This window comes from Rhinolophus sinicus, chromosome 13 (assembly GCF_057876585.1).
Source record: "Rhinolophus sinicus isolate RSI-liver-muscle chromosome 13, RSI-T2T, whole genome shotgun sequence".
Classification (NCBI taxonomy): domain Eukaryota; kingdom Metazoa; phylum Chordata; class Mammalia; order Chiroptera; family Rhinolophidae; genus Rhinolophus; species Rhinolophus sinicus.
Genome location: NC_142513.1, coordinates 30,525,122 through 30,538,702, shown reverse-complemented (window position 1 = coordinate 30,538,702; position 13,581 = coordinate 30,525,122). Strand labels below are relative to the sequence as shown.

The following is a 13,581-nucleotide window of genomic DNA, read 5'->3' as shown; positions in this document are numbered from 1 at the left end:
ATAACTGCCATTGACTCACAGTGTCTGGCAGCTCGCCAGCCTGTCCCCATACTGTGTGTACCACAGCAGTGAGCCACTCCATTAGAGAATGGCTGCCCTGGTCTTGGGCCAACCTATGGCAGTTCTGTAACCTCTGTCGCAGGGACGGATGCACTATCACGAAGGCTAGCTTTTCCATCTCGCCTGGGGAGCAGAGAATGCTGTCTGCCCCCTCATCCCAGAAACGTAGTAGCCAAGCCGAGACTGGCTCTCCAGGGCGCTGTCTGTACCGCCTCCCCAGCTCCTGCAACTCAGTGGGAGTGTAAGGGGTGTAGGTTGTGAACTCAGTCACAGCGGGGTTGCCGGCAGCAATGCCCCGGGGTTGCCGGCAGCAGTGCCCCTGGGGCCCAAAGGTTGTTCATGTTTTACCTTTTGCTTCAAGATGAGCTGGGCTTGGGGGTTGGGAGCTACATTGTCTCCACTTGCAGGGGTTGGGAGCTACTTTGTATCCACTCCCAAAGTCCGCCTCTGCCTCAGAGTCTCCACTGTGGGGCTCATGCTCTAACAGGCGGACCAGAGCTTCCAGCACCTCCCACCAGGACACCTGGGCCTGCACCTGGGCTAGTCCAGCAAGCACTTCCTCTGAGTTATGACGCAATGCGGTGAGAACCTCCATCAACCGTTGGTCCTGAGCTTCCAGCGCCTCCCCCCTGGGCTGCTGGTCCGGCACCTGGGCTATTTCATTAAGCACATCTTCCATGTTACGACACAATGTGGTGAGGAACATCCAGCCCACACAGCTGGCTGTAGCCTTCGCCTCCTCCGGCAACCGCTCAACCAGAGCCTACAGGGCCCTCTCCACACTGGCCAGAGAGCCATCCATGTCCTCCCACCCCTCCTTGAGGGTCCAACTCTGAGAACAGTGGCCACCAGACACCACACACTGTGTGGGGGCCACCTGTCCTCCTGCCCAGAGTCAAACGCTGTTTCTACCTGGCCGGAATCCTGCTCTCCATGCCAAGCATTCGATTGGGTGGGGGCCTCAGTGCAAGATGTCTGCAACCCTCGGAGCCTACAGCAGCAGCAGATTACCAAAAGGAAGGTGACGCCTTCTATGGCCAAGAGGGTGGTGTGCCAGCTGGAGGCTCAAGTCTCCCAGGCAGACTGTGCCTCCCATTCCTGGTACCACTCTTCATGGGCCTCCCGAAACTGAGCTTTCATATGTATAAAACTGCTCCATTACCTTATGGATAGTTTCGGCCGACACCAAACCCTGCTCGCTATGCCATGTGTCATGCAGGGTCTCATACGGGGTCTCAGCTCCTGCTCCCCACATAAGAACGCAGGATATGGTGAGGCCAAAAAGGAACACCTGTGGAGCCATAGATAGGGGAGTCATACCACTATATTCTCGCTGGTGGCCGGGCGAGACACACGAAGTAGGATCCACATGATCTGCAATCTGCCAATTGCTTCTCTGCCTGCCAACCAACCAACCAACCAACCAACCAACCAACCAACCAACCAACCAATGCAGGACGGCAGTTACATCGGCAGCCAATTGGCCAACCGGCTACAGCCAGTGGGCCAACAGCCAACCACCACCTGAGCCAGCCCTCCCCCCCACGCGATGCCGAGAGCCTGGACACTGCTCTCTGGGACTCTGTCCCCACACTTGCACTCCCTCCAGCTGAGGCAGTCGGTTGCCGGTCGTCAGTAGGCTGCTCATAGCAGCTCACAGCAGTTCTCACCTGCCACTCAAGCTGGCTGCTGGCCACTCACGATGGCTGCCGGCCACTCACGCTGGCCACCGGTCGCTCATGGCAGCACACAGTAGCCCATGGCAGCACACAGCAGCCCACACCAACCTCCAGCTGCTCACCGCAGCCCAGCTCCAGGGAGAGCTGTTGTTCACAATCTTAGCTGTAGAGGGCGCAGCTCACTGGCCCATGTGGGAATCGAACCAGCAACCTCCGCGTTAGGAGCACAGTACTTCAACCACCTGAGTCACCAGCTTGGCCCCATAAAATATTTCTTGACCACTATTATATGCCAGCCACTGGCAAACTGTAATAAACCAGCAGGAACTATCTCTTTTGTCATGGATCTTACATTCTAGTAGGGAAAATAGACACCAGGCACACTGTTACACATAATTAATTGACAGCAAGTGGATACATGCTGTGAAGAATATGGATATAGACCTGGAGGAGAATATAACCCACCTATTCAAGTCTCAGGGCTAAGATAAGGCAACATTGAAGCCAAAACATATTTTATAACTCCCACAACAGTGTTGTGAGGATTCCCCACATGATCATGATTGCCTTGCTCACAATGAATCAGAGAAGGAAAAGCAATTACTCAAGATCACAGCAAATAGGTGATCTGTCTGGGAGTCAAACCCAGGTTACCTTACATGTTTTCAATACCATAAAGTACACTGTGTCTATTTTACGTATTTTCTAGAGGTATCCTGATCACAGAATATTTTAACTAGGTAAACTACATTGTTTCAAATAGGTAAAATACATTGTACAAAGTTCTAAATATAATAGATATTGAAAAGTGGGTCGTCCTCCCTGCCTTGTCCCCTCCAACCCCACTCCCAGTTCCCTGCAGGCTACGCCAGTCAAGTTTCCTGTATATTTGTCCAGAGGCTCAGCTCCTACTTTGTGCCAGGTGCTTTTCAAAGTGTTTTACAAATGTTTACTTTTTAAATCATAATAATAATTTTATGTGTGAATATAATTATTAACCCCATTTCTCCTGTACACACATATTTTTCCACACAAACGTTTTAGATTTTAAGTACACACCAAACTTTCAGATGCTCCCTGTGTGCTACTCAGCTTTTGTTTTGATAAAACCACATAACAAGCAAGTCCAAAATCTCAGTGGCATAATCATTTATAAACATTTATTTTTTATTCATGAGTCGACTATGGTTTAGCTGTGGCTGAGTTGGGCTTGGCTCCAGACTGGAGGTCAGAGTTGTGTCTGCTTCATGCAACTCTCCTTCCAGGACCTAGGCTGAAGGAGCATCATGAACCAGAAAGATCTTCATGGCAGGTCGCAGGAACATAAGAGGGAAAGTAGAAACACCCAACACCTCTGGAAAAAAACTCTACCCTAACTGGCACATTCTCTCTTCATTCACAGTTCATTGGTCAGTCAGGTAATATGGCCAAAATCAATAGGGCAGGGAACTATACTTCACACAGCAATTGCAAGGAAAGGACAAAAATTTGAATAAAGTTATCTAATCTACACACCCTAAAAAATCTACCTTTCATCTTTTGCAGCAAATATATATATATAGGAACACCTGAAAAGATGTAACTATAAATGAATTAATAATTTTCCTGTGGTCTTCTGCTGGCAGGATATAAACAGCTGCCTCTTTTCTGTTTCCATTTCCCAGGTTTTGGCATCATGTTTGGAAAGAAAAAGAAAAAGATTGAAATATCTGGCCCCTCCAACTTTGAGCACAGGGTTCATACCGGGTTTGATCCACAAGAACAGAAATTCACTGGCCTGCCCCAGCAGTGGCACAGCTTGTTAGCAGACACTGCCAACAGGCCGAAGCCCATGGTGGACCCTTCGTGCATCACACCCATCCAGCTGGCTCCCATGAAGGTATGGTGAGGATTCAGTCTTTAAATTGGCTGAAAAAGCATGTTCTCATTTGATGAAGTATATCTTCTTTATGGGCAAACTAGAAAAAGTCTAAGCCTTGCATTTGTTTTTAAATACCCACACATTAGCCGCAATTATGCTTCAATGATGGGAATGCTCACCACTTATTGTAAATTGCAGCACATGGAGAGGAACCTCAGCTTTTAGATGTGAGATCATTTTAAAATCAGACACAAAATGCAATCACAAAGTAGGAAAATTTTATTTCACTTTACGTGGTGTTTGCTAGTCTTTATACTGAAGAAGATCATCTCCCCTTTCTGGTAAATATTGGCAATAACTTTTTGTTAAACATTATATTAGATAACATTTTGTTGTTTTGCATTTGCCCTCAGAATGTTTAAACTTTTATGTAAAATTTAATATTAAGATATTTTAATAACAAATGATTTATATATGCATATACACACATGCATATATACATATACATGTTTTACATATGTAAGCATATATATGTATAGAAGTATGCATACATATGTATTCAAATTTGTCTTTATAGTCTAAGAGACTATTTCAAATAAAAGTAAATAATTTGAGTACTAGAATAGGATATAATTACCTTAAACAAATGGCTAGTAGATACTTGGCAAGAAACATTCATGAAAATAATTGCATTAAAGCAGAAATCAGACCCAATAAATTTCAGATACATTAATTTACTACAAAGAAAATCCAGCCATTGCAGGTTTCTTCTACACCACAGAATAAGAATTCCATAAACGATCAAGTAATTGCCCCAAAGCTCCCTGTGGTACTTAAACATTGTTGAAGTTTATCGTCATGTTATCGAATAGTCAGACTCTAGTCTGTACTCATAGCTCTTGCTCATTATATTAGTAGACATGAGTACTTTATTCTATGTTAACAAGAATGTTGACTATATTGTATTTAAATGATAGGCAAAACAAAAGTAGATGCATTTTTTTAAAGGATGCCAAGAAGAAGGTAGCTGATAAATTGTGGGAAATGCTTATAAGATTTCATCTGAGCTGACTACATTAGAATTGCAATTCCATCATTCATGCACAGTCTTGGTCATTCTGTTCTGGTATTGAACCTGTGATACTGTTCTATCTAAAGCTCAATACAGACTCTTCTAATCCTGCATCTTGTGAATTTGATGTTTTGATAGGATTTCCTAACCTTTCAGGCCAGCTAAAATGTAAAATACTCAAAAGATGGATATTTGAGAAGATAAATCTTTAGGGGAAAAAAGAACTTCCTATTTTAAATAGGTATTACTGATATTTAACAGAAACTGACCAGTTAACCAACCAATATTAGGCAGTATCCTACCATTAAACATAATGTTTTTCCCGAAGACACGGCTAATGCTTAATGACCAAATAAGAAGGAAGACTACATCTAAAAAGAAGTTGGGATTGGAAAGAATATCCTTTTTGGTTTTATTATTTTCCTCATACCCGGGTTTTTATAAAACCTGGAAAATGGAATAGGCAGTGTGCCCAGAAAAGTCCTCAGCTATTGATCATCGTGGTGAAGGAAAAATACCCAAAGGAAATGAGGGCTTATTGTCTTACTCTTGTCTTACTCATAATTATCATTTGATGAGCATTCTAGAAGGAGACTGTAGAACATTCTAGCGTCTTAGTGTAACATCCTAGCTAAAGGCCCAGAACGTGTGTTCTCTTGTTACAGTGTGTTTATTTTAGGACAGAGTGTTATTTACTTCACCATGGTTTTTTCAGTTGTCCAGGTCCTAGCAGCTACTAGCTGGGAGGGAAGGAAGAAGCTCCCCTCTCAGTGATAATCTACCATGTTCAGTGGACATAGGACTTAAGAGAACCCCTAGCTCATTTCTTCCATCTCCTGGATAGGCTGGTTCATTATCCTCTATGACAAAATGTATCAGCCCCGTTAAGAGTTGGAGCAAGTTTTCCTAAGTGCTGAACTCCTGATTCTCTTACTTCTTGGCTTTCTAGCCCTGATGCCAAATGTGTGAGTGATACAGGTTAGCTAGCATGTCCCTAGGTAGACAGGGAGGTCCCTGGTGGAATAAACAAGACAGCCATATCCTACAACTCCAGGTTTTGAAATCACTCCTTCCGCTCCAGGACATAATGTAGCAAGGCCTTGAGATTAATCATAAAATTCCTTTTGGCCTGACAAATGGAGCAGATCTGATAGATAAGAGTGGGTTATTTTGCTAATTCCTTTAGGTTGGGCAAGCAAAACAAAGCTGGTAGACAAATTTCATTAGAAGGCGCCAGTTCCCTTCTTCAAACAGTTCCCTTTTTCAGACAGCTCCCCTTCCTGACACAGGCAAGGGAAAGTATAAAAATAAGAGTGTTTGCCTCAGTCACGGGGCACCCCCATTCAGGACCCCCTCCCACTTGGGAGCTCTGACTCATTGCTTTCAATAAACTATCCCCTTTTTAAAACTCTTTGCCTATCCTGGGTCCGTGTGTCCATTCTTCAGTCTCACGACACACGATCCCAGAAACTTCCAGCAGATCCAACATCATCTACATCATTTGGGGACTCACAGGAAAATATTCTTCCATCATGAGCATCCAGTCTGAAATGAAAATGTTTGTTATAGACACTTAAATGCCAACTGGGGGGTGACTGGAAAATACATCTCAATTATAGATTCAGGCCTGGATTTCTGCAAATGAGACTTCAGGCACAGTACTGACTATAAGAAAAAAACCAAACAAAAACAGACAAGAAATGACAAAACAATAGTCAGAGAGGGTAACTTTTCCCTGGAAAGAATAGAGTTAATCAAATGCTTTGAACTGAAAAACACCCAAGAAATCTATACCTCATACTCTCACCAAACTCCTTTAGATTAAATCCTCTCTCTCCCCAACTCCTCTGAGTGCAGTTAGCACTGCTGGCAGCTATTGGACAATACTGGTGGTCCGAAGAATCCTGCTGGTTCTACCAGCCTCTTAGAAAAAGGAAAGTAAAACGTTCAAGGGGTCAAGTATATCATGTGGTTTGGATGACCCTACTATTTGGAAATGCCTTCACTGGAGAGATCTTCCAAGTTACTTGAGAACAACATATTATAAGCCATGCAGAATATATCTCAGGAGTCAGAACAACCCTTCAAATAAGAAGCTATGAATGAACTGATAGAAAGGAGTGAATAGATAAGCATTGTGCAGAATTAAAGCCATTTTAGCAGTTACTTAAGTAGAACCAACAATTCTAATTTGGTCAAGTTGTTCTTTAAAGGGGTCAAAGAAAAATGAGACAAGAGATTACACGGTAAAAGCAGTAAATGAAGAATTCTACAGTGCCTTATGTTTTGGCCAAGTACCAGTTTTTCTGTATTTATCAATGAGCTTCGTTCTGTCAGGCTGGTTCTGAATGGAAATTCACCATTGCAACCAACGTTCTCTTCTCTGATTGATTAGGATTTCAGTTGTTCCTACTCAGAAGCTTCATGTCATATTTACCAGGACACACCTCTTCTAAGTTGACTTATTTAGATCAGTGTTTCTTAAACTACAGTTCCTCAGAATCACTTGGAGGACTTGATAAAACACAGACTAAATGCATCCCTAGCGTTTCTAATTCATTAGGACTAGGAAGGAGCCCAAGAATTTGCATTTCTAATAAGTTTCCAGGTGATGCTGATGCTTCTGGTCCAGGGACCCCATTTTGAGAATCTTGATTTAGGTAGTTATAAAGGAATTTATCCACATAATGTATGGTCGATATAAGTTTACACTGGCCAAGATTTCCAAAATTTCAGAAATTTAACCAGAAGCCACAGGTTGACTTGGACTTGCATCAAAAGTTAAAGTTCCTGTACCCAAGCCAATGGCAGGTAAGCAAACTGAGATAACATGAGCACCCAAAGGTGCGGGTAGAAGCTCTTTAAAAAAATAGAGAGGATAATATTAAAAAAACTTTGTAGCTTCTACCTAAAGTGAACAAATAACGTATCTTAATATTTGCTTCAGATTTGTTTTTCATTTTCAAACAGAACTATAGAAATAATATTAAATACTATTATTTTGCATATTTAAATTGTATTAAAGGATGTCATCTAAATTTCATTAAAAGCATATTCTTTTTTATTTAACAAAAATTTTTTTGAGATAAATTCATATTGATATGTAGAAAATGTATTTATTAAAAAATTAATTTTTATAGTTTTTGCACAAGGTCACAGAGCAAGTTAATGTCAGGTGTCAGATGTGGTTTCTGTGTATAGGGATGCTTCTGATTCAAACTTTAGAAAGCATAGAGTTACCATGTTTCCCCGAAAATAAGACCTAGCCGGACCATCAGCTCTAATGTATCTTTTGGAGCAAAAATTAATATAAGACCACGTATTATATTACATTATATGACATGACATGACATGACATGACATGACATGACATGACATGACATGACATGACATTATATTATATTATATTATATTATATTATATTATATTATATTATAAAGACCAGGTCTTATATTGTAGTAAAATAAGACCAGGTCTTATATTAATTTTTGCTGCAAAAAACGTTTTAGAGCTGATTGTCCAGCTAGGTCTTATTTTTGGGGAAACACAGTAGTCCATGAATGAGCACTCACTTGAGAATTTGATGGGAATATCATTTAAATGCCTACCTCCTTACAATTTCTTATCATTACTGCCATGTAACTTTATTTCCTAGTTGTAGAGTACTCAGAGCCCTTTCCTTAGTCTCTCATGATGCATTTAATACACAAAGTCTTCTCAAGTGAAGTAGGCAGAATATTTAAACAAGAAATGTCAATGAAAATGTGCACTAAGAAGCAGATAAGTAAACGTTCAAACATGTGCTGCTCACTCTTTCACCAGGATGGCCTTCCTCCGCCCTGAGCTGATAATATCTGAGGTCCAACAGCAAACCCTCAGATCACAAGCTTCTCTCCAAACTTCTGTTGGTTTCCAATTGAGTGGCCTGCTCTGAACTCCTGACAGCTGAACTTGTCAAATGAGGATGGTTGTGCTTTGATAACTGAAAAATTCTATATAAAGGGAGATGATATGCTCAGGAATGGCTTGTTTGCCCCAACTCTTTTCTCCTGGCAGGGGTGACCTAACGGAAAATAATGCCTCCAAATCAAAAGAAAAAGCATGTTGCTCTCTGTGACTCCCACACATGCTTGGTATTTGAAAGATTTAATTTTATCTCTCATTTAGCATCTTAGAGAAATTGGGGCACTGAGATGGCAACTGTAGGCTTCTTTGGGGGCACTGTGAAATTCTGTAGTTTTTATCATTTTGTCATGTAATATTAAACATAAGCATTATATTGTGGGCTCTATTTAGACTTGTGCAAAATCAGTTTATCAATACTTTGATCGTTTCCAAGCAGCACATGACAATCCAACATGTTGGAAGCTACTGCCATTACCTATAAGGTTAAAATTTCAATGAAAATAGCTGTGCCCCAGAAGGTACTTAGTCTAAGAATTTGCCATCATCACTCAATCCACCGCTTGTTGAGAATCTTTATATTAGTTTTCTATTTCTGCATAACAAATTACCACAAGCATAATGACTTAAAAGAACACACATTATTACCTCATAGTTTCTGTGTGTCTGGTGTCTAGGCATGGCTTAACTGGGTCCTGTACTCAAGGGTTCACAAGACTGCTTGCTGTCAGCTGGGCTTCACTGCCATCTGGAGGCTTGACTAGGGAAGAATCCACTTCCAAGCTTGTTTAGGTTGTTGGCAGAATTCATTTCTTTGCTGTGAAACTCATGGCAGTTTGCTTCTTAGAGGCAAGCAGGAGAGGGAGAGCTAATCTGCTTGGAGTCTTACGTATTTGTCATAACAGAGTAACAAAGTGATATCCCAGCACTGATGCCGTATCATGTAAAACATAACCATGGGAGTGACATCTTATTACCTTTGCCATTTTCTGTTGATTAGAAGGCTGCCACCAAGTCCTGCCCTCACTCGTAGAGAGGCGATTACACAAAGCCCTGAGCACCCGGAGGTGGAAATCACTGGGGGAGGGGGAGTCCCTAGGGCCTGTCCATTCTGTTCTCCATTGTCCCTCCTGTCGAGGTTGCTCATGGGCTGTGAAAGAATTCACAAGGCACAAAGGAATAGAAGTTAGAAAGTTTATTTAAGTAGAGAAACACATGCAGAGGAGTTGCCAGGGGCAAAGTCTAGGGTAGACAGCTGATGCAAACTTTAGGTTAGCTTTTCTTATATAGGAAAGTAGGTAATTTTCTTACAGCAGAGGATGTGATGTACAAACTCAGGCCATTTGACATACTTGTAAGACTGAGGTCATTAGATTGACATGCGCAGGTTATAAAACTGGTTTCTTTCTGCACATGTCCTTACCCAAAACACATACAGAAAAACCCATGGGGGAGAAAAGCCATAATGTTCATTTGATTATAATTGTATTATAATGAGGCCAGAGGTCAGGCTAAGAGCAGGCTCCAGCAATATACGCAGGTACCCAAAACTGGACAATTCTGGTTGGGATCTTATCTCCTTTTTCTAGGGGTGTTTCAACAGAAACATTTATCTCTAGGGGCTGGGCTTAGGCAGTACTTGGGGAGTGAATGCAGGCCTGGGTTGTCCCTGGGATGTACATGCAGACAGTGCAAAGTACTGATCAAATCGCCTTCTGCTAGCCCCCTCGGGCTCACTTTTTGTTAACTCTTTTCCTACCTCATCATTCCCCTATCTCTGATGAGCAATGAAAAATCTTTGGGACACAGATGGAGGTCAGTCTTCTGGAACTGCTTCAGGCTGGGTAGGGGCAGAGAGCTGTCCCTACCTATGATTGTCTGTCAGGAATGGTGGAACGACCGGCACCAGAAAATCCAGGCAGTCTTGTCTATGGACTGAACTGAATTAGGGACTCCATGCTGGAAGTTCCAACCTGGAGGGCTGAAAGTAGTTACAGAGTCACTTGCAGGGATGGGCTGGAAGCCTTGCATAAGAGCCGCCTGCAGCTTACTAGACTGGATTCTAGAAGAGACAAACTTAACTGGAAGGTTAAAGAGGCATGGTCCAAATAGAAGTAACCTAAGAAAAATAAGGAGAGGAACTAGTAAAGGTGAGAGAAGGGCCTATAACTAGGATCCCCAAGAGTGAGAAGGGGAACCCAGCTGGGGCACAAGTAAAGACAAGAACGAGAGCTCTTAAGAGAGAGGTAATAAAGAGCAGTTCCAGGAACCTGGGGTTAATTATCAGTACTTATCAGTCTTGGGAGATTGATTTGCTTGTCTGTTTGAAGAGAAGCTTAAGGTCTTCATCTGGCGCAGGAATAGGAGCAGTAGTCTTCCTTCTGGGGGAGTCCTGCAGAGACTTAAATGAAAGAGGTTTGATTGGAGGGAAGGGGACCCAGCTACTGACTCTCTGCAGCCCAACAGCATTTGGGGTGCTCAGAACTGCATAAGGTCCCTTCTATTTAGAAGTTAACTGGGCTGTTAGGGACCCTCCCCCTTCCTCTAGGCTTCTAACAATACTTGGTTCCCTGGTTTTATGGGGCTGCAATATGTAGAGGGGTCAGCCTGGGGGAAGTGCCAGTCCCCATATTACCTGAGGGCCTGCTGAACCTCTCCCAAGTTAATAACATAGAAATAGCAGAATTGAGGGCAGAGTCTACAAGTAGATTAGATGTAGGAAGAGGCCCCCCGTAGAGCATTTCATAAGGACTAAGTTGTAAGGGCTCTTTTGGGAACAGCACAATAGCAAAGTGAAGCAATGCGCAGTAACTGGGGTCAGGGCTCAGAGGTTTGACAAAGCTTTCCCAGAGTTCTTTTTAAAGTCTCATTTGCTCGTTTTATATTTCCTCTAAGGTACAGGCCAATGGTAAGGAACAGGCTGAGTATGAACCCAAATCTAGGGACTCTATTTATCCCCACAATAGAGCATGTTCCAGAGAAAATAGGTCTAGAATGAGCAGTCGAGACAGAATAAATGGCTCTAATATTAATCAGGAAATTAATAGTCTTTCCTGCCATGTCAAAGGTTACTTGCAGTTCTACCCTTGTGATGAGAATGGCCTCTTTCTTCTGGGGATCCACTAGGAACCTCAGGCCCCTCAGTCGATCACAGCCACCGTGAGGAGAAAGTTGGTCCCTGCTCCTTTCAGCACAGGGGACAACCACTCTTCCCGTGCCCTTTTAGTTTGCACTGGGGGCACAGCTGCTTTGAAGGACTAGGAACTCCAGTGGTCTGGGTTTCCACATACAAAGCAGACTCCTTTACCTGGTGTTCCTCTTCGGAGATTGTCAGGGTGGCCCTGAGGTGCCTTTGGCCTTGGCCTGCCTAAAACTGCAGCCGAAAGTCTGGCCTGTCTCTGGTTTCATCTCTGGTCTCTCTGCTCCTTTCTTTCTTCGTTTTCCCTGTCTCAGTCATTAAAGACATTTAAACGAATTCTCTGGCCTTCTCCAAGATCTGAGCCTTCTTATCCAGAGGTAACACTAAGTTAGAATTACTATAACGCTGTGCCAGGTTAGGGAAAATATTAAGCCAAGCTTCCTTCTACTGGCCTACATCTGAACCCAAAGAGGGCACATGAGCTCTAGTAATCCTAGAATACAGAAGCTTATGTAATTATTAGCAAAACTTAGTTCTTAGATTTAGCTCTCTTAAGTAACCAAAGACCCGGTTAAGACAATATAAAATAGAAAATTATTGATGATATGCAATCTTTGCTTTTTAGGCAGAAAACTTTTTCATAATATCAACAGCAGACCAATAGTCTAACAAACTCTGTCTTACTTACCAGAGAGAGAAAACTTAACTCAAATTTTGCACCAGCTTACTTTTGATATTTAAATTTACTTAATTCATTGCATTTAGCTTAACCGTATATAAAAATTCTCTCAAGATTTTTCTTCACAAACCTACAACTTTCCCAGTCCCTCTCACTCATTCAGAAATAACCATCCTTAGGACAAACTACTTTCTTGCACTGCCTTCAAAAATGTATTTCCATATCTTATACCTTCCTTGAAAACACACATCATTTCCTTTCATATTAATTAGAATCTGTAACCTTCAGAACCTTTTTACTGACAACTAAAAGAAACCAATTAGCATTTCCATTGACAAATCCAGGAACATACTTTGCAACCTTGAAAAGCATAGGCTTTTGTAATAAAATACAAGATATATTTCTTAACAGACCTTTATTTTTTAGCGTTCCTGTGACAAGAAGCCAGAGATAGATTAACTCAGACTACCGTGTTTCCCCAAAAATAAGACCTAGCTGGGCAATCAGCTGTAATGCATCTTTTGGAGCAAAAATTAATATAAGATCTGGTCTTATTTTACTATAACACCAGGTATAATATAATGTAATACTGGGTAATATAATATAATATAATACCAGGTTTTATATTAATTTTTTGCTCCAAAAGATGCATTAGAGCTGATGGTCCGGCTAGGTCTTATTTTCAGGGAAACATGGCATGTAATAATTAACATTTCAGTATTTCATTATTTTGAAATACCTAAGTTATTCAATAATTTTTATAATTTAACATAAATTAGCAAAACTAACATCTTAAGTTACCAACAAATGCTGGGAAATTACATCCAAGCATCCATATCATATAATTATTACTGAAAAGTTTCATGTAAAACCTTACTTTAGTTATCTCTTATTAGTTCTTAACTCTATGAGATTTTAAAGTTAATTATTACCCAAGCTATTTTCTTGACAAATTTTGTAACAGAGGTAACATAAATTAATTTTTGTAAACACAGATAAACCAAAGATACTATACTCAATGTTAATAACCTTAAAAGACGTGTCTATTTAACCAAAGTAAACCAGCCTTAGTATCAAAAGCTTGCACATAAGGGACCTTGTCCTAATTTTTTGAACTTTGACAAAACAATTTTAACTGCAAAATAGTATAATAATTTAAAGACCCATTGAGAGTCCCTGTTTCCTCAG

At 41.5% G+C, this 13,581-nt stretch overlaps 1 protein-coding gene across 1 annotated transcript in view; it reads left to right on the top strand.

The window, feature by feature from the left end:
- Positions 1-13,581, top strand: part of PAK5 (p21 (RAC1) activated kinase 5) — a 292,513-nt gene that overhangs the window by 189,930 nt on the left and 89,002 nt on the right. Inside the window, exon 3 of the mRNA XM_019734919.3 lies at positions 3,404-3,618. Coding sequence (XP_019590478.3) covers positions 3,415-3,618 — 204 coding nt within the window. The 5' untranslated portion in view covers positions 3,404-3,414. The remainder of the gene's footprint in view (positions 1-3,403; positions 3,619-13,581) is intronic.